General features: G+C 43.5%; 2 protein-coding genes across 2 annotated transcripts in view; both read right to left on the reverse strand.

Annotated features, from left to right (window-relative positions):
• Positions 1-12,880: 12,880 nt before the first annotated feature.
• MFAP3L (microfibril associated protein 3 like) lies at positions 12,881-13,991 on the reverse strand. The gene has a single exon (XM_082237309.1). The coding sequence runs from the start codon at positions 13,814-13,816 to the stop codon at positions 13,088-13,090; it is 729 nt and encodes a 242-aa protein (XP_082093435.1). The 5' UTR covers positions 13,817-13,991; the 3' UTR covers positions 12,881-13,087.
• Positions 13,992-17,228: 3,237 nt separating this feature from the next.
• Positions 17,229-21,008, reverse strand: part of AADAT (aminoadipate aminotransferase) — an 86,942-nt gene continuing 83,162 nt past the window's right edge. The window contains exon 29 of the mRNA XM_082238485.1: positions 17,229-17,496. Coding sequence (XP_082094611.1) covers positions 17,365-17,496 — 132 coding nt within the window. The 3' untranslated portion in view covers positions 17,229-17,364. The remainder of the gene's footprint in view (positions 17,497-21,008) is intronic.

Here is a 21,008-nt window from a genome sequence, read left to right on the forward strand (position 1 = left end):
TGGTGTTGCATGTGTCACATAGGGCTGCAAGACTGCAAACTAGCCCATAAGTACTGTACTTAAAAAACCCAGCTTCTCATCTCCACAGAAGTGTGTTCTGCCCCCTTTCCTTTGGCACCACCAATCAGTAATCAAGGAGAAACTGGCGAAACATCAGTCTGGTTCCTCCTCTTTGAATCCCAGGACTCTAAAGAAGGATCCAGGATCCTGCATAGGTGTAGAAAGCTATTAGTGTCCATGCACACCATTGGATCCCCACTGAATTGAGAGTTTCTTCAGAAGAAGCACACATCATAGTTTCAGGCTACTGGATTCAGAATGAAAGGAAAGACAGATGTACATTTATTTTTCATCCAACCTGATGCTTGGTTAAAGGAAGCCAAAAGGATTACCAGGAGTGCATTAATTGATTAATTTGTTGATTAATTTGGTCAATTAAAAACTGTAGGCACAGTTTAGATGCACGTGTGTGGTTTTCTTGCTCAGCATTAAGCTCTCGAAAACCTGTGACAGCTCCCTGGAAATTTAATGCTGTTGATTGTAATGAATGCACACAATTTTCTTTGGGCTTCTGAATCTTGCCTGAACATGACCTCTCCTGTGTCTAATTATATACTCAAAGCCATCTGGTGAAGGTAGGATTAACATTCATTTCCTTTAACCAGACAGAATATCTTTTGACACCTGGGGTTCTTTCCATGTGATAACCTGGCCACGTGTCTGTCTCTGTTGATTTCTTGCACCAGTGCTTCCTTAGCACAAAAAAACAACAGATGCCTCCTGAATACATTCACAATGCCTGGATGTGGTAAAGGTGAGGGTGAAGGCCAATAAACTGAAGTTTGACGTAAACAAGATGAAGGTATTGTTACCTAGGGTTGCCATATTCGCCAAAGTGAAAATCTGGACAAAGTTGAGCCCCCCCCCTGAAGTTGTTGAGCTTTTTTGGGGGAACATCTCCCACCAAAATCTAAGTTTTGGGCCATTATTGAATTTTTAAAAGATTGCCATACGTCCAGGTTTTTCTGGACATTACCTCATTGTGCTTTTGGCTTAACTAGATCTGTGCCTAGCCATCATAGTCACTGGCAACCTACTAAGCAGCCTCCCCCCACTTAGGTGGGGACCGTCGGCAAGAGGTGACTCATTCGCCATGCATTCATTCTACCAGGAAAGAGGACGTATTGAGGGTAAAACCTTTGTGAGCCAGATGAGCTGGGAAAGCAGTTACAATAAAGATAGAGAAGCAAGAGAATGCAGCAATAATTGGGGAATCAAAACAGGTAATGATAATTCATGCCAGGAAAGGGAATGAAGTAGTGTGTGTTCGGTTCTGCTCATCTCTGCCCTGTGTAATGTATATGCATTTGGAAGCAGCCTACCAAACATGACTAGGATGTCCCCATGAACTAGAACCCTGAGTGCTTCAAGTTCCAGCTCTCAGGGACAGCCTACCTGTGTTGGAAGGTGCTCCCAAACATGTGGACAGCATGGGGTGTGGGTGTGTCTAGAGTGGGGCTGCCCTGCCTCCTAGGATTTTATTATCAGGTGCTTTTAATGCTTAAGCAAAGTGGAGCTGAAGTGGATTTTATTTGGGATCAGGGCCATAGGGATGGGCTTAGTAGGAGCAGAATAAGGATGGATTATTGATATTGAAGAAAGGATGGGAACAGCTGGTAATTTTGTTGTTTCTTTTTTTACCATCTTATTCTGGGAACTGTATCAGAAATCAACTTTACAGTGGTGTTAGGCTGCATGTACACTAATTTCAGTAGTTTAGTACTGAGTACAGATTGCTTGTTTAATATATATAGTTTTAACAAACCACAGGGATAAGACCTCCACCTCTTATATGGACATCACAATTCTGGGGATGGTTTAAAACAATGCACAGTGGCACCTTGGTTTAAGAACAGCTTAGTTTATGAACAACTTGGAGTAAGAACGCTGCAAACCCAGAAGTAGGTGTTTTGGTTTGTGAACTTTGCCTTGGAATAAGAACATGTTTCGCTTCCTGTTGAGTGTGTTCCATTTGTAAATTGAGTCCCCCACTGCTGTGAGAAAGCGTGCCTTGGTTTGAGAATGCTTTGGTTTAAGAACGGACTTCCGGAATGGATTAAGTTCATAAACCAAGGTACCACTGTATATTATTCTCCCCATGCAAAGTTGTAGAAATGAAGCTGCAGACCCCAGTTAGCCTTCTCCAGCTCTGTTGACTCTGTTGAGTCCTCCATGGGTTGTGGAAGAGGCTAGATAGCTAGATACCATTGCAAATTCACCTATGTGATAGTTCCTTTACTGCCGGAACAAACCTTGCTGATCCCTGTAATTATTACGCACGCATTCTGCTGCAGCAGAGGGCTTTTTGTGCCACCTTGGGGTAATTATTCATTGTTGAGGATTGAACTGAAGCCAGGATGTTGTGAAAGAGGTGAGGAGGGTTGGGGATTTCTCCAGGTGCCAGAAGCATTTGCCCCTAGAGGCAGTGATAATTGGAAGCCCTTCGGCATATTTAAGCAGCTCAAGGCACAGCTGGTTGCCTGATGTGTGGCAGAAACTGCTGGCAGGTTTCTAGATGTTATGGCAAGTCTTTGGCAGTGTTTCACAATAGAGCTGTGTACAAAATGACCTTGAAATTCTCCATCCTACTTGTGGGCAGAGAATTTGAGGGGATCGTTTCACTGCCTTCCTCTGGGACGGTGGAGAAGAATTCTCTAACAATTTCTCAGAGCGTAGGGCTTGCTATTAGCAATTGTACAGCGTCTCTCCTTTTGCAGTGTTTTGTATTTGCTGTCACTATGAGTGGGACCAGTAGATCAGACCCCAAAGATCAGACTTTTTGCGATAAGGAAAATGCACTGGAAACTGGGCTAACGCTTGATGCGGAGCTGGTTGTCCAACTTCCCTACAAGCTAATCAGAACAAATGCTCAATAAATAGGTGACCTGGAAGAAATCTCTGTTGGCAGCCTGGCAGCCATTTTGCAGCCTGACCTAACATCATTCCAGGGCATTGTTGTGGGGGAGGGGGGAAATTGTGTTTGCTGCCAAAAAAGGTGGCGTGTATTCAGAGAAAAAGCTGCAAAATGGCAGTCTTTTTCTGGAGGGGTATATGAGAGAAAGTTTTTGGGGTTTTTTTCCTTCAGTTCAGCTCTATTCAACACATGTTTGTAATGGTGTTTAGTTGAGACAAAGTTCTAGTTAATTTAAATGTTTTAAATAACTTAAATCTTCAAGGGTTATGCCCCTCAGAGAGGGTCCTGTTAACAACAAACCTTACCCAATAGGGCTCTCTCTATATTATATTCAAGGACTGTGTTTGATTTACCATTTTTACCCATCCAAAAAGTGATGCCGCTGTTTAAGCCAAAAGATTCAGGGGAATAATAAATAAAACAATTGCTCTCATTAGACTGTGTGTGTGTGTTGATGTTTTCGTAGTTTTCTTAAGTATATTGATATGATTTGCCTGAGTCCCTTGTAATTCTTGGGTCCTTAATCCAGCAAGGGTTAAAATCTAATGGAGGATTCAATTATTGAAGTAGCCAGGCCAGCTTCTTGGTGAGTTAATAGGCATAGACGTTAGTATAACCATGGAAGTGGCTTTGTGCCAGAAGCCAAATGGATGGGCCCCCTCCCTCACCTGGCTAGTAGTGAGAAAGACAAAAGCCAAGGACTTGTGTGAGAGAGCTGGAAGCAGGCTGCAGGCAGAAGCCAGAGAGTGATAGTCATGCTTCATTTCTGATTGAACCCATGACTGTGACGATGGGAGAAGCAAGATCTTCTTTGGTGTTAATGCTGTGAGCCCCTCCATCTTAGGCTCAGGCTGCATATTTGTGTAAATAAACCATATACCATAAAGACACCACCGTCTCTGCTGTCCCTCATTCCAACGAAACCGAACCATAGGTGAACATTTGGAACCCATACCGCTTGGAGATTGGAGTGATATGCAACAATGATTAGTTTAGCAGAGCAGCTTGTTAACTCCTGAAGGCTCAAAAAGAAATATTCCTCAGGACCGTATGAAAAAAAATAAAACACCAAGGGGATGATCACCTAAGCATCAGATTTACCTTCCGCTGAGGATAATATTAACACCTCTGAACACTCAGATGTGTCAGGGCATAACAATTCCACCTTTACCATAAATCCGCTGGGAAGGTAAATTTGCTTGAGCTTCTAGGCTGCAGGGGGTAGAAATACCATTATTTTAATGTTATACTACACCTTCCAATTCAACTAGTGATCTGGATGGATCAGAAGAAACTAGAACCTGAAAGCAATGCTCATGCCCAGCTTACCCAGCTGTTTCTGAGCCCGGAAGATGTGGTGGTATTCAACTAAGTTATGCTCAGAGTAGACCCACTGAAATTAAGCGACATGACTAAGTTAGGGCCATTAATTCCAATGGGTCCGCTCTGTGTAAAACATAGTTGACTGCCACCACATATGTTTAAAGCACTCTTACACCACTTTAACAGTGATGGAGACTCCTGTGAACTGTAGCTGGTTGTTTAGGGTACTGGGAATTGTAGGTCATTGAGGCTAGTTCCCTGAACCAACTGCAATTCCTAGGATTCTTTGTGTGTGGCTACCACCATGTGCACAACATCATGTGTACATTGGGCCGTATACATGTGTGCTGGGTATTAATACAGTGGTGCCCCGCAAGACGAAATTAATTCGTTCCACAGTTTTTGTCGTCTAGCGAATTTTTCGTCTAGCGAAGCACGAAATCCCATAGGAATGCATTGAAAATCAATTAATGCGTTCCTATGGTCAAAAAAAGTCCAAACAAAGCCAAATTTGGTACAACAACAGTTTATTAACTGCTCTTTAAAGTCACACATACTGTAAAGAGCAGTTCAAAAATTTAAGGGAAAATAAATTAACTTTATAAACAAAACATGTCTTTGTTTTTAGTCAAAGAAAAAAAGTCGCGAGACGTTTTCGTCTTGCGAAGCAAGCCCATAGGGGAAATTCGTCTTGCGAGGCAAATCGCGAACGGAAAAAACTTTTGTCTAGCGAGTTTTTTGTATTGCGAGGCATTCGTCTTGCGGGGCACCACTGTAACTCTCTCACCTGAAGGAGGACTGGAGGCTGTATTTATCATTATGGCTGCTGGCTGTGAGCCTGAGTCCATTGCACATAGAGCGCGATAAAAGTTAAATGCCTACTCTGGGACATTGATTTCAGTGGGAGAGAGTTATGTAGGAGCTTAACTGTCTTTCACATGGCTGTTGAAATCAACAGGACTCCAAAGTGCTTCCCTTTGGCTAGATTATGGTCTCACAGTCTTCCAGTACTTATTACCACATGAATTGGTCTTGAGTTTCACATTATCCACCCCCACCCATCCCAGTACAGACCTTCTCATCCATTTTGAAAATATAAACATTCCCTCTCTTTCACAAACCTTCACAGCAGCGTATTCTTCATGTCCTTGTACAAGAAGACCAGCCTCTTCTTTGTGATGAAACAGATTCTTAATTGGATTGATGTGTAAGGAGTAGATTTGAGATCAGTAGGTGTAACAAGCAGGACTCCCTCGTTTACAAAGATGCTTTCAATGAATGAGTGTGGCTCAAGTCTCGCAAGAGGCAGTAAGGAATGCAGGGCCTTCATGGTGCTGCTTTCCTATTCAAAGCACATCTCTCTGATCATAAGTCATCTTTGAAGGAAATCAATGGTCTTTGTTTCCTGACAGCTTTTCTTACTGTTCCCAGGAACCGCTTTCTATCATTTCTCAAGAGGGCATTAAAAATGTTAAGCACTCTCTCACACACACCGCTTGTTTATATATTACATGCTGTACGATTCACTTACAGAAAGATTTTGGTGCCAAATTACAGCTTGGCTGCTGTGAAAACATCTCCTTTCACACCCTAGAAAACAAATGCTTCTCAGCAATTAATTGTTCTCAAAGATCCAGTGGAATAGAGGTGATCAAAATAAGATGGGTGAAGATTTCCTTGGCATTTGTGCCGATTTCTATGGTGACCGCATAGATTGCAAACAATAAACAGCTTACAATGCTTTTCTAAGGAGAAAACAGACTGCCTGTGTTTAGTTTTGTCAATGTGACAGAAACCTAAACTGGAGATGGGAGACTTCTGTGTTTTCACAATTCGCTAATTGCGATTTTAAAGCTTTCCTACTTCCTTGCTTTCCCCACTTCCAAGTACATTTTGAAGCAAAAAAGAAATGGTGAATCCAACTCCAAACAAAAAACCCTTTCAAGAAAACAGAATATAGTTCACTGCTGCATTGCAGTAAGAGTGTAAAAACCCCCCAAACATTTTTGTTCTTTGTATTTTCTTCACTGTAAGACTACGCAGAGAAAGAAGTATTATGCGATTCATTGTCCAATGCTAAGAGCAGCTTGACTAAATAAACATGGTGAATTGCCCAGCAACATCCAGAGATGTCATGGTAGCACACTGGTGCAAATGTATAGCAAGAGATACAGGAAATGTAAAATGGGCTCCACAAGGAATCTTGTGATGGAATTCTGGTGTCCATAATCATAATTCATTTTTGTTGTACCCCTGGTTGTGGGAAGCAGATTCAACCTGAATTCTGGATTATAGAAATGCTTGCATTATAGGCAAATGTTCCCATTCAAAATTCAAATGCCCATACTGGAAACACTCCTGTAAGACATCCAGCAGAGTGCCTGATTTTTGTGAATATGATTTTCTTTACTTTTCATTTTGGTGCTTTGTGCTTAAAGCAGAAGGGGTCTCAAACTGAGAACCCTGGCAAAAGAGCTCAGGGGCAGCTCTCCATTTTACTGTGTTGGCTTGACAGAAGAAGGAATTTATTTACTTTATTTCATACAAATTATATACCCCTTGATTGGAAAAAAAAAACCCCACCACCCTGGTCAAAGTGATCTTGCTAGTCTGGTTTCTGCTATACTCCAGCATCACCACCTATTGGCCTATATTTATGGTCATATAAAGCTTTTGACATTGGACAGCTCCTCAATATGAGTAACTTGTGAACAAACAGCTCTTAATATTGTCTGCCTGGTTATTCATGTATCTGATAAACTGCTTGTGAATTCGGTATATGTCCACCTACACTCCATAAACCCAGGCGCCTTTCTCTCCCTCAGCACTGTGAATGAGCCCTGTCATTTTCAATTCCCTGAAGAGTAATTGACAAAACTCAGTCACAGAACTGTGGCAGGCCATTTAGGACAAAAAATTAAAAGATGTGTTCCCCTTCTTAAGGCTGGAGCATTTGAAAAAAAGCTTGTGGCGGGGGGAGTGCAGATTGGTTATTTGTTACTTGTTTAACTCGTTAGTAATCTAACACAAGCTAGTCTCTAGGTGACTTGTGCAATCAAGTTTAAAAAACATACAAAATTGTTAAAAATGGTCATCAGAATTTAACAAATCAATACAAAAACACCAATCTTCACAAGTGGGGAGGAGAACCTTGTCAGGAACCTTAACCCAGTTGGATCATATCCCATCAAATGCCTGGGAGAAGAGGCAAATCTTAACCTGGCACCAAAAAGCTGTGTTGGTGCCAGGTAGGCCTCACTGGGGAGATCATTCCACAGGCAGCGGGGCTACAACAAAAAAGGCCTTCTCCTTTGTTGCCACTCTCCAAGCCTCTCTCAGAGGGGTACCCAGAGAAGGACCTCAGAGGGTGCCATCCTTTCTCATAATGGAGTGTAGGGTGAGCTGCTGGGCAAAGAAAAAAACAGGTAACTTTCTTTGCTTGAACTTACTTTCAGAAAGGAGGTTTTCATGGAACACAAGGTCTGCTGAGGGTGGGAGGGGGCAGAAAACTTCCTGTGTGAACTTCCTGTAATTAACTTGTGTCTATATCCCAGTTACTGCCAGTCAGCTAAAAAAATCTCAGCATGTGCTGTTCTTAAAAATCAAGACACGGCAATTACGCATTTGTGCAGCAGAATACTCATGTTCATTACATTTGTCCTGAAATAATGAAGACAACATTAGCTTCAGTGCAAGCAGTTTCTTTGCAGCGAGGAAAATGCAGAAATTCTACATTCTGTGAACATAGGTTTGCAGTCCATAAATAGTGTTTGGCCTGAATAGCCACAGTCAGGATGGACAACAAGAAACACCCCCATCATCCCTGACTGCTGGACTTGCTGTCCGAGGTTGATGCCCAACAATATCTGGAGAGCCATAGGTAGTTGTTCACCTCTGGCCCAGGTAATTGTTGGCAATTCTCTAAGTTCAGGCTTGAATGAATACTTAACACTTTAACATTGATTACAGTTGCTTGAGCAGTAGTCAACGCGCTGCCTTAGGTTAGGAAAACCTGTTGATACATTACAGTACATTTTTTTTTAATTTATCTGTTGAGCAGAAGAATGACAAAGCCACAAGTTCTCCTGGTATACTAGACTCACAGTTAACAATTCAGAAAAAAATAGGCAGACACTGGCATCTAAAATTGCAGCCCCTGTAAGATAAGCTGACAAGCAGAGGGCAGGAACACATCTTTTAAGAAGAGACAAAAAAGCTGCATTAAGGAATCAATAGCTAGTTCACCCTTCCAAGAATGGGTTTCTGTTTTAGACTTAGCACATTCACAGAAGTATTTAGCCTGCATTATAGGTCCTTTTGTATCTGAGATGTGATAAAATGACACTAACCCCTGGAGTAGCCAATTTGGTGCCCTCTACAATTTGTTGAGGGATGCGGGTGGCGCTGTGGGTTAAACCACTGAGCCTAGGGCTTGCCAACCAGAAGGTTGGCGGTTCGAATCCCCGCGACGAGGTGAGCTCCCGTTGCTCAGTCCCTGCTCCTGCCAACCTAGCAGTTCAAAAGGACGCCAAAGTGCAAGTAGATAAATAGGTACCACTCCAGCGGGAACGTAAACGCCGTTTCCGTGCGCTGCTCTGGTTCGCCAGAAGCGGCTTAGTCATGCTGGCCACATGACCCGGAAGCTGTACGCTGGCTCCCTCAGCCAATAAAGCGAGATGAGCGCCACAACCCCAGAGTTGGCCACGACTGGACCTAATGGTCAGGGGTCCCTTTACCTTTTTAACTCCCAGTCAGGCCCATGGTCAATGATCAGGGGTGGAGGGAGCTGTAGGTCAACAACACATGGAGAAATACCACATTGGTTCTTCCTGCACAACCTATTTAAACCATAATCCAGTGATGTAGCTCCTCAAGCCTCTTATTTGTGGAGTTACCTTCACCCTGACAGGGAAAGGGTTCTTCTTGAGCTTTTAGCCTAAGACCACATTCCAGAGCCCTGCTAAGAGCCGACAATGACACATGGAAACGCAGGAAAGAACAGCACATATGGTGAGAAGTGTTCCTTTCTGTTTTTGCTTTGCCAAGACACTGCCAAAGAACCAAGCTGCTTGGTTCAGCCTGATGATCACTATGGTTATTTTGCATACATTTTAAAGCTTTAATTTAACTGTTACAGGTGGTACTTTTGTGCACGTCATTGCTATTTAATGCCGTTTTTTAGTTCCCATCCCCTGAATACATCCACCTTACAACTGAGGATAACGCCATGCACTTGATGTAGAGCAGCCTCCCACAACGTTGTGCTTTCCAGATGTTTTGGACAATAACTCCCATGAACCCTGTTCCTGTTCCAGGTGCTGTCTGGGGCTGAGGGGAGTTTGCAGTTCTAAACTTCTGGAGGGAAACAGGTTCAATTGGCTGAAGTAAATTCTTGTGCACAGAAGATTAAATTGGTTAAATCTTTAAAATGCTAGGAGACCCTTTGTTGTCTTAACCTGCTGCCATTTAGTTTATATAGTGCTGCACAAAATAAATATAAGCTGCATGTGCCATTTGCTCCTGTTCATGTATTAATCTTGGTTTTCAGTTGCAAGCTCTCCAGGGCAGGAACTTTATCTAGTCTGAGGTTTGCATGACTCATTGCCTGTGCATATCAAATACTGAACACAGTAAGACTGTTAAGAAAAGGATTGCCTTTAAAAATAATAGGCAATAAGCAGCATCTATGCTCCTTTTGAAATTTCATTTTGCTGTTACAGTATACTGCATTTAACAGTGCAATCCTACACATGCCTACTCAGAGGTTCCACTGAGTACAAAGGGATTTACTCTCATGCTAAGTGTGTATAGGCCTGTAGTCTGTTACTGATGCACAACTATTCCAAAGCTAAAATGCTAATTTATGAAATTCCTCCCCCCCACAAATTCCCCCCTCCCCAAATAACATCATCTTGAAGGGATATAGAAGCTAGGAAATTCCACAAAGTAAAATGGGAAGTCTGCAGCCCAGCACTCAGTATATCCACATCCGAACTTAACAGACATGTAAATAGATGAAAGACAGGGCTTAATCTTTGGACAAGGATTTAAATATGGTGACTCCAGGTCAAGTAGCTATAGTCTAATGTATAGGTCTTGTGAATAGCTGCACACAAGGAAGGTGTTCTAAGTGAATGAATGGAAGGAACAAAAGCTGAAAGCAGAGAGGGAAAGGAGAACGTTTGAGTTGATTTACTTCTCTTTCTAACTCATCCGAGCTTTTTCTTGGGGCAAAGGCTCTGCTTAGATCTATAAATTCCTGAGTAGTGACAGCAATCAAATAGGCATCTAAGTGCTAAGACTGTACATGCAACTTGTGGCAGCTAAAGAAATCCTTTTTAACAAAAGCCCCATCTAAGACATTTGCATGGCATACTAAATAAATACACGAGGGTGTGTGTGTGTGTGCTGGAACACCCACATTGCCATTCTTGGCATCCTCCACAAGTTGAGAGTTGGCTGCCCTGTAATTGTGGAGGCTCCTTGCAGATTTAAGAATCCCCCAGTGTTCTAAAATGTGTAGGGAGAGGGCAGTCTCCACTAATCTCACGGAGAGTGACCAGAACAACGGGAGGTGGAGCAAGTACACTCATCAACACAGACTTGTCGCCTTTGCATCTGATCCAGTAGTGTTGGATCCAGTAGGTCTCTTCTGAGATTCCTAAAAGGAGCCTCAGTGAGATCAGAAGACATTTCATGTGAACATTTAATGTACTGCTATCTTTTCCTTAGCACAGGCTGTCTATTAAAGTATATACATAATGACTCTCTGGCTACGCAAGAGTTGATCTTGTAGGAAAACTATATGCTTCTTGGTGACGTTTTGGAAGTAGAATCTGCTGGAGCTAAGCTAAGATGACTATCTGTGCTACAGTGATTGGCGCCTGTGGGCCTACATTATAACCAATCAGATATAAACCAGATCACTATGATTGTTACATCCTGCATCCTTCAATACGTTCACATAATTTATGCAGTCAAGTTATCCTTCAGCTCAAGACTTGCCCAATACCAGGCTGCCCATAAATGCCAGTGTAGATTTACATTCATTGACTTCACAGAGGTCTAATGGCTTCTTTCCAAACATCTGAGCAAATAATTGAATTCCCCTCCAAATCATAGATTTGCAAGTGCTGTTCCCATGCTACACAGTGACCTGCATTCACATTTCATTACAATTCAACAGTATTGTGCATAGGTTAGGGCAGCCTCCCGCAACCTGATGTTGTTGGACTACAACTCCCATCACCCCTAGCTAGCAAGGCCAGAGCTCAGGGATGATGGGAGTTGTAGCCCAACAACATCTGGGGACCCACAGGTTGAGAACCGCTGCGTCTAGTCCCTTCATGACAAACATCACCTGTAGAACGTCCTCTCTTACACAAGGGGCCAAGTTCTCCTTTGCATGTGGCCACCATAGCTGGGGAAGAGGGCAACTGTGCTCCAGACTGCACTCATTGTTTGTATAAAGCTTTCTAGCTGGAGACAAATAGCCCTCTTCCAACGGAAACAAGTTGCTTAGTGTATCCTCCACACGGAGCAACATTTGTTGGGCTCTTTCTTCCAAAGGAGCAAAAGAAGAAGGACATTTCCCCCGCTCCACCCTCCCCCACTCCACATGCTCTAAATACAAATTGCCTGCTTTCAAATGAAATAAATTCATCTGACCTTCTTCTTGCTTGCTACAAAGCGCTAGTAAATGGCATCCCACACAGATTTTCATTTGGCTAGGGAAATGCTCCCTCTTGAACAGCATTACAGAATCATGGGAGCAAAGTCACAAGAGACACGTAAGGGAGCAAGTCACAGAGAAGAAAGAGGCAAGACAGGCCGGGGGGGGGGGAGGCGGGGAGAACCTCTTTGCTGTGTTTCATAAACTGAGAAACATTTCAATAGTAGAACAAAACAATAGTTCCGTTGACTTCAGGAGCCCTGCTCCGAAGTCAAGGGTCTTTGGGGACCCAGACTTATAAGTCCTGTTTCCAAGCACTATACATGGATTCCAAGTACCCATCACAAGCAATGCTGACCTAAACAATTCTGAGGTAAATATTTTGTGATATTTTTTTTTTAAAATCTCCTGAACATTAAAATGCCATTCATATTAGTGTAATAGCAATTATTCCTTCACAAACCTCCTGACTAAACTAAGGGCCGAGCCAGACTTTCATAGCACAACTAGCAGCTACATCAAGGTTTCCTCTTTCCGCATCAGACGTGTGGTGGGACCAGATTTTTTTTTCAGCAATGGAAACTTTTGCTGCTAAATGCTGCACATGCAGAGTGTAGGGAAGAGGTTCATTGGGGTTGTGGCTGGAGAGAAAAGGTTAAATCTCCTGGGTTCCACAAACCCCCAGGTTCCCAACCCAAGTCGAAAAGTGGAGAATCCCATGTGTGGTATTTAAATTTAAAAACCAAAACACAACCAGGTGTGATTGCTAGTCATGCTAAGTGGGTACATACCATACATTTAAAATAACCCCCTCCAAGAATCCAGAGAACTGTAGTTTGTTTAGGGTGCGGGGAATTGTAGCTACGAGGGGTAAATTTCACTTCCCAGCATTCTTTTTTGGAGGGGGCAGGGGAGGTGCGCTTTAAATGTATGGCGTGTATTCAGCCGTAATGTCTGGTTCGACCCTCAGGAAGAAAGGGCCCAGTAATCCATACATGCAGGCTTTTGCTATGATAGTCTTTAGGTAAGGCTTATTGGCAAAACATTATCCTTTTTGTTTTTGTTTTTAAAGAGTGCTCCACCTAATATTCTTGCTATGCATAGATTTGAAGATTGTGTCATACATGGCTTTCGTAAACAGTGCATGTGTCCATGTTGCTTCCCAGAGTTGCCTCAGGAGGGGTCGGTTCACTGGGAGGCTCTGAGACCGGCTCAGGAGGTTCTTCTGGCGCTTCGACAATTTCTTCCTCTTCCTTCTCCTTTTTAATTTCCAATTGTATACTGCCGTGTGACTGGTCATCCACCCAGTCCTTTTTAGCCAACGGGTGGACCGACACTTTTATCGCAATCTTCAGCGGTGGTTCGTGCAGAGAGGAAGCATCTGAGTCAGCGGTGAAAGAGTTGCTACGCTTTAGGGAGTTGGGAATCATGTACATCTCTTCTGTCTCAGCAGTCTCTTGTCCTACAGCTGACTGCCTGACAGAGTTCTGGGCCTGCTCCTCTAGCCCCACCACCTCCATGATTTCTCCCATTATAGTCTTGCAGTTCATGATGAGAGGGGGCAGCGGGACACTCCTAGCCAGCTCTTCAATGTAGCGGGCAAACTCCATGGTCTTGAACTGCGTGACTTTGGCAAGTTCCAGGGTCTTTGCCGATGTGATGATTGGGATGCGTTTCGCAATCTCAAAAGCCTTCTGCAGCTTTTCTGCCCCTTCCGTCCGAAAGAAATCATTGATCGCTTTCTCAGTCTTCTTTAGGTGGCTGCTCATCATGCACAGCCGAGTGATGTTTAAGATCAAGACAATGGTAAATGCTACAAGACATACAATCATGTAGTAGACCCCCATATCTCCAGAGGTAAAGACAACCCTCAGAGTCACTGTGTTATTTGCTTGACCATAGATGTTAGAAGCGACGCACAGGTATTTTCCTCGATCCTCAAATGACACACTAGTAATGTTCAGTTGCCCATTGTCAAAAATCCATTTCCCTGCTGGAAAGAACGCAAAAGTGATCAGTAAAATGCCTTTGTTTAAGCAAAGTAAGTGTCAGCAGAATATTTTTTTTTATCACAACCATGCACCAATGCTATCTGCAAATAACTTGGAAATAATGTTCTACAACAGTCCTATTTGGGCATTCTGCGTGCATATAGGACCATGAGAATGCAAAGACAGTGTGCTAAGCCTGTCCCCAAATGGCTATCCCTGCCGCCCTTAAACCTGGTGTGTGTGTGTGGGGGTGATCCTCCATGAATAATGGAAGCTCCTGTCCCTGCATCACATGACCCCCACCCTCTCTCCAAAGCTGGAGAGTGGTGGGAGTGGGGTGGAGCTTACATATTTCGTCCCCACACACACATAGGGTTTACATGCAAGCAGAACACCCACATAGGTTTGGTCTCCACAATAATAATAATTGTTATATTTTATTACATTTCTATACGGGCCAAGACAATAACCCAAACATATCCTGTCAGGATTGCTATGGTTTATCTTGCTCAGTGGCTAAACTGGCTGTGTGCACATTCTGGCACAGCAAGCTGTGATCAAAATAAAGGAAGTGAGAACAACCTTTGGAACTTTAAAATTCATCTGACCTGAAGGGCATCCTGTGGTCCAAAAGCCAATGCATCTTGTGCGAGTAAATTAAATTTAAGTGGTTTTGTAAGCAAGTTGAAACATGAACCAGTCTTCTAACCAAGGAACACAATTTAGCACAGTTAGACAAGGTTAAGCCCAGTAACATAAATAGACTCAAATGCACCTAACAGAGATTTTCTCATATACATTCATTTTTAGGCAATAGGGACGTGGGTGGCGCTGTGGGTTAAACCACAGAGCCTAGGACTCGCCGATCAGAAGGTCGGCGGTTCGAATCCCCGCGACGGGGTGAGCTCCTGTTGCTTGGTCCCTGCTCCTGCCAACCTAGCAGTTCGAAAGCACACCAGTGCAAGTAGACAAATAGGTACCGCTCCGGCGGGAAGGTAAACGGCATTTCCATGTGCTGCTCTGGTTTGCCAGAAGCGGCTTAGTCATGCTGGCCACATGACCCGGAAGCTGTACACCGGCTCCCTCGGCCAATAAAGCGAGATGAGCACCGTAACCCCAGAGTCAGCCAGGACTGGACCTAATGGTCAGGGGTCCCTTTACCCTTTACAGGCATTAAAACGCAGAACTGGGGGAAGAGAGAGGTTAAAGCAACTTCTCCCACCTTAGGAAGCTGCTTTATACCAGGTCAGACTTTTGGTTCATCTAGCCAAGTCCTGCCTGACAGGAGCTCTCTGGCAAAGGCGCTTCTCCTCACTGGTTACCCAACCTTTCAGGAATATAGGGAGCTGCCTTATACTCAGACAAAGCAACCACCTACCTAGCTCAGCATTGGCCACATCGGCAGAAACTCTCCAGGATTTCAGACAGGAGTCCTTCCCTGCTGAACCTGAAGACACCAGGATTTGAACCTGGAACCATCTACATGCAAAGTCAGTGCTCCCCCACTCACCCAATGCCAGAAACCGCAACATAACTGTTTGGGTTAGAGCAACTAGATGGGGAAAGAAACTGAGAGCAGAGTGCATGAGCAGGGAGCAGATGGGCAGGGAACGCTGATGGCTTGCAGTGGCAAAGGCAAGGCCGCCCCCTGTGCCCTTGCACGTCTTGCCCTGCACACCACAGGCAGTCCTCCTGCCTGTCACAGCGAGAGGTGCTTTGCAAGTGCTTTAAATAACATCGCTGCAAATTGCAGGTCTTTTGAGCCCCAGCGGCGTCATTCAAACTCTAGCGTCATTCAAACTCTAGCGGAATCGCTCAGAACACAAAAGCATGTGCTGTAAGCCTCCTACGCTGCTTCTGAAATTCTGTCCTCCACAGTTCAGCTCGTTCCTTCCTTTGCTTTCTTTGGGAAGAAAATGTGTAAACCCGTTTCTGCTGCGCATAGTTAGCTGCACAGGAAGCGACTGCAGAAAACAAAACCTGCTTCTTGCCCAGCCAGCTGCCCCAGGGCAGTCCACAAGCAAGGCTCTTCTCCCACGGCTGCTCTGCACCAGCTGCTATTCAAGGGGATTCGGATCTTTGAACTGTTTTGTTTTTAAAAAAGGAGTTTTAATTGTATTGTTTTAGTATTGACACGGGATCCTTTAGAGCAGGCATGGCCAAACTTGGCCCTCCAGCTGTTTTGGGACTACAATTCCCATCACCCCTGACCACTGGTCCTGTTAGCTAGGGATGATGGGAGTTGTAGTCCCAAGACAGCTGGAGGGCCAAGTTTGGCCATGCCTGCTTTAGAGGAAGATGTGGGATCTAAATTTAATAAATAAATGAGATGGTGATGTGTCATACTCCACTTACTTCAAAATGTGGCAAGCTTGCTTTGCTGCTCATTCTGCTGGCAGGGCCCTGGACTTCTGCCCCAAAGTCCTGCCCTGATATAGTGCTGCTGAGCGCAGGTGCTGTAAACTGATACATATTCCTAAAAGCGGTTCTCTAATCCTATCGACCTGAACTGGTGCCGAAATGACATTCTATGTTCAGCTGCGCTTTATTTACTTATTGGCATTGTCACGTTGACCTCATCTTTGCTGCTGCCATCACTTTCATGGATTATTTCATTTTACTGTTTCTAAATGATGGTTTGTTATTATGTGTACAGTAGGGGTTGTGAACCATTTTTGGCCATCTTCGCCCATGACCAGTCCTCCAGGGGTTGTGTGCCTTAGGTGACCATGGCCCAAAGTGGGAGAGATTCCCCACATTCTTATTTGTACACAGAGGCCACAATCTATCAAGTGATCCAGCTGATGACGGGGGAAGGAGGAGAGCTGAATTCCTATCAGGGTGTTGGGTTAGGTCAAAGGATTTAAACTTCTCCACTCAACTCATGCCCACATTTGTGCCACTGTTACAAGAAATGGTGGGGGACAGAGCAAAAAAATATATGCTTTGGGGGTCCTCATATATAGCCACCCCTAGTATACAGTACTTTACTTCATGGAAGCTGCCCTGTGAGGGAATTTGCTCAGGAAGGCAAGTGGGAAATATCTTTTAAAAATAAATATGTAACACAATAACTGTAGCATCTCATGTTTGCACTAGACAGACCATGTGTTAGCTCCACAGTTACATACCTGTATCTTCCTTCAGCAAACGGCCGTTGGAGTTGTACCACTTGTATTCTGGCCCCGGATTACCTTGAACGTTGCAGTCAATCAAGGCACTGTAACCTTCTTTGACTATAATGTGATCAACTCTGGAGACAACCACAGGCAAAGATCCTAAGAGCATATGAGTGTGGTTTAAAGTGCTGTTCATGACATCTTCAGCAGCTGTCAAGACTGCTAGCAAGATGGAAAGGTGTATGGTAGTCCAATAGTACAAAAGGAGGTGGCGGCTGAACATGTTCATCTGTCTTCTTGTGCACTGCAGAGCAGACTTAAGGATGGGCCAGGAATCGTGTAGTGCACTGTCCTGAAGAAGCCACGGGTAATATTAACCTCGATCCATGAAATTTTAAGAGCCAAGAAAATAATATCCTGCAAAATAAGAGAAGTAATATCAGCAAATGGGAGTGAGGAACATTACTGAAAGTGGAATAATATGTTCTTAACCAGTCCAGTTATGCCAACCTGTTTACACCATGAGTAGCCAATGTGGTATCCTCCAGATGTTTCTGGACTCCAATTCCCATCAAACTCAAGCAACATGGCCAATGGTCAGGGATGATGGGAGGTGTAATCCTACAACATCTAGAGGTAATCACATAAGCACATGTGTAAAAGGCTGCTGGGAGGGGGGATGCAAAAATATTTAAGCACACATGATTTTTGTGTGACAGAATGTAGCTAAGGTCATAGCTTATAACGCAGGCAGAGCCCTGAAACACATTTGAATTATTATAACCTTTTAGCAGTCAATTATCCAGCAAAAAACCTCTCTACTGGCGATGCAATTAAGGTTTCACTAGATCCAGAATGTAAGTTGTGATCTGTTCCATTAAAGCAGTGCAATGTGGTTGATATTATTAATAGAGCAACAAATCTATCAATAGTTGAGTCATGGGGGCAGAAAAGTCCAGCAATCCTTGGAAGTAGCTGTAGCACACTAGGACTTGAGAAAATGTGCCCAGGGAGTAAATAACCATCTCTCTGCTGTTGCTGCCTCCCTGTATTAGTGTTTCAAGAAACACCAAACAGCTGATGTCCAGAGCAAGTGCTGTAAGGACCAGGAGTCTTTTCTTTCCTCCTTGACTGAGAATTGCCCAAAAGCAGAAACACCAAAGGGAATTGTCTGCAAAAAGCTTCTGCAGAAATTAGGGTAGCCCAGTAGCTTCAAATGGTTAACAAGTCCGTGGCTGGTGAGGATTTTTACAGCCCTCAGTTGTAATCCTTCCCTTGATTGTGTCATGTAATGAAGAGAAGAAAGCATTATGGAAGCAAAATGTTGTCACACTCCCATTAATCCCAACACAACAAAGCAATGCTTGGCCACTTCTTTATGTGGTACTGTGCCCTGCAAATTAATTAATGCAACCCTTTATAATGACATAGGAGGCTCTAAATTTCATGAAGGCATGTTTTAAGAGTATCCAAACCAATGTACTTCTAAACAAGATTATCATATGCAACCTACAGATTTTGGCTTGGAAGGAAAGGCAAAACATTAGGATTTACTGATGCAGCACACAGAGGTGGAAGAAGGTGGTGCGGTGGGGGCGGTTCGCCACAGGTGTCATCACTGAGGGGGGTGACATTTGGCCACGACTCCCAAGTTGGGGGAGGCTTGGGAGTCGTGGTTGCTTCTGGGGGGGGGGGGAGCCTCCCCTGAGCTGTCAAAAGGAAGAGGGAAGGGAGGAAGGCTGCTGGCAAAGTGGCCCAGCTCTCTTCCCTTGCCCCCGCCCAGGAAGCAGCCCACCATGGGTGGCTCACTCCATCCCCCATGGACAGGTCGCTCTGCCCCCATGGGCGTCTCACCCCCTGGGATGCTCGCCCCACCCTCATGGCCCCGCCCCCGGGTGTACAGCATGTGCTCCGCTTCTGGCAACACATTGGGTTCAAAAGTTCACTGGTTAATGTGCAGTCTCGACGATGTGAACTCAAGGCAATAACAGGCTATAAAGGGTGATCGATAAGTCCCACTCATTGGTAGCTGTGATCTCTCTGGCTTTTCACAGTTTTTATATGAGCAAGCAATTGTCTCCAACTCTATGAGCCATTTATAGTTGAACAACATCACCTCTGGGATCTCTCCATCCCCATCCTTTTCACTAGCGCTAGCTGAATTATAGGCACTGAAACACACTCAACTTATATACTGTGGCAACATCTTCAAAGCACCGCACCCACCTGAAAGTTACTACGCCAAAATGCATGTGTGCATACCTTCTCTCACAATAAAATCTCTTTCTTCCCCTCTCCCAACTTCCCTGCAGCAAGCAGAAAAAGGAATACAGTATGATCTGATGTAGTACAACCCTATGCATTATTCAAAAGAAAGATCTACTGTCTTCAAGGGAACTTGCTTCCTAGAGAGAGTGTAGAGCCTTAGACACAGCCTAACAGTGTAACCCTCTTCATGTTTACTTGGAAGTAAGTCCCATTCTGTTCAATGGGGATCACTCATTAGTAAGTGTTCTTAGGAAATGCGGAGAACTGGTTAGGGGAAAATGAGAAACTCTGTCCATTCCTACCTAGGAACGTAACTTACTTCTGAATAGACATGCATAGGATTATATTAGGCAGGGTCCTTTCCACCCCCAGTCTTACCAATCAGGAACAGCAGGGTTTGTTTGTTTTGTCTCATTTGCCCCCCCCCACTCCATGATGGAATACAAAAGGTACTGTATGTTTATCATAGGAAAATTGGCAGATATATTCAAATCAAGGCTAAAGTTACCCAGGTACATATTATTTCATGTGCAGATAGCACTTCTCTTAGCAGTTGGCATGAGTGCATTCTTTGCAAACAAATCTGTTTTGTGATACTTATTACCATACACTGGACCTGCAGTCAAATTTGCTTGCTTTGAAGCCACATCACTCTGCCACATCTACAAATCACATGTTGTAATGTGCAAATGAAGCATTTAATCACTCCAATACCAGTTCTGGGTGGAGTGTAGATGCAATAACTTCTCTCATAGCAATCTGTTTCAGGCACATCATTAATTTTGGGGAAAGGACTGTATAATCATTTCTTTCATCTGCTCACAGATTCAAGTAATTTTAGTTATACCTATAGATATGGGCTGGTCCTTTCCCAAGAAACCGGAGGCCTTTCTTCTGGGCATTGTCGGCCAGAAGGTGTTAAAAAAGGATAGAACCTTTTTTATGTATGCTACAACAGCAGCAAGAATCCTCATCGCCAAGCATTGGAAGACTCAAGATTTGCCCACACTGGAGGACTGGCAGACGCAACTGATGAACTACATGGAATTAGCTGAGATGACTGCAAGGATCCGAGATTTGGGAGAAGAAGCAATGGAGGAGGACTGGAAAAAATTTAAGGACTATTTGCAAAAGTATTATAAATTATATGAATCTTAAGATGCCGTATGATTTGGAATGTCAGCCCCAGCAACATAAGTGGAATGTATATGAAAGTGGATAATATTTATGAAAGAATCAAAGTTTAAATGGGTTAAAAAAAAATATTATGTTATATTTGTAGAGTAATTGGAAAATAAGAGATTTAAACTTAAACTGCAATTGAAAGTATAAAAAAAAACCACATGAAACAAGGTTACAACTTGCTGAAAATTTTATTGTTAAGAATGCATTATGGGGGAGATGTGGGGAAGTCCGCTAGAAATCTGAAATAAGTTGTTGAAACGGTTCTGATTTTTTGTTTTTTTTTCGTTTTTTTTCTTTATTTTTTCTGTTATATCTGTAATGTGGAAAAAGATGCAATAAAAAATTATTATATAAAAAAAATATAGATATGGGCTGGAAAATCACAACCCAACAAACGCAACAGCACAACAAAAGTAAATTTGGATTTAAAATGAGTGATACTCTTATTTCTTTCTTATGAGCTTGTGAAGTCAAAG

This window comes from Podarcis vaucheri (genome assembly GCF_965113315.1).
Source record: "Podarcis vaucheri genome assembly, chromosome: 9".
NCBI classification, from domain to species: domain Eukaryota; kingdom Metazoa; phylum Chordata; class Lepidosauria; order Squamata; family Lacertidae; genus Podarcis; species Podarcis vaucheri.

Coding starts and splice junctions, on each gene's coding strand:
- MFAP3L (XM_082237309.1), bottom strand. CDS start 13,816: ATGGGGGTCTACTACATGATTGTATGTCTTGTAGCATTTACCATTGTC.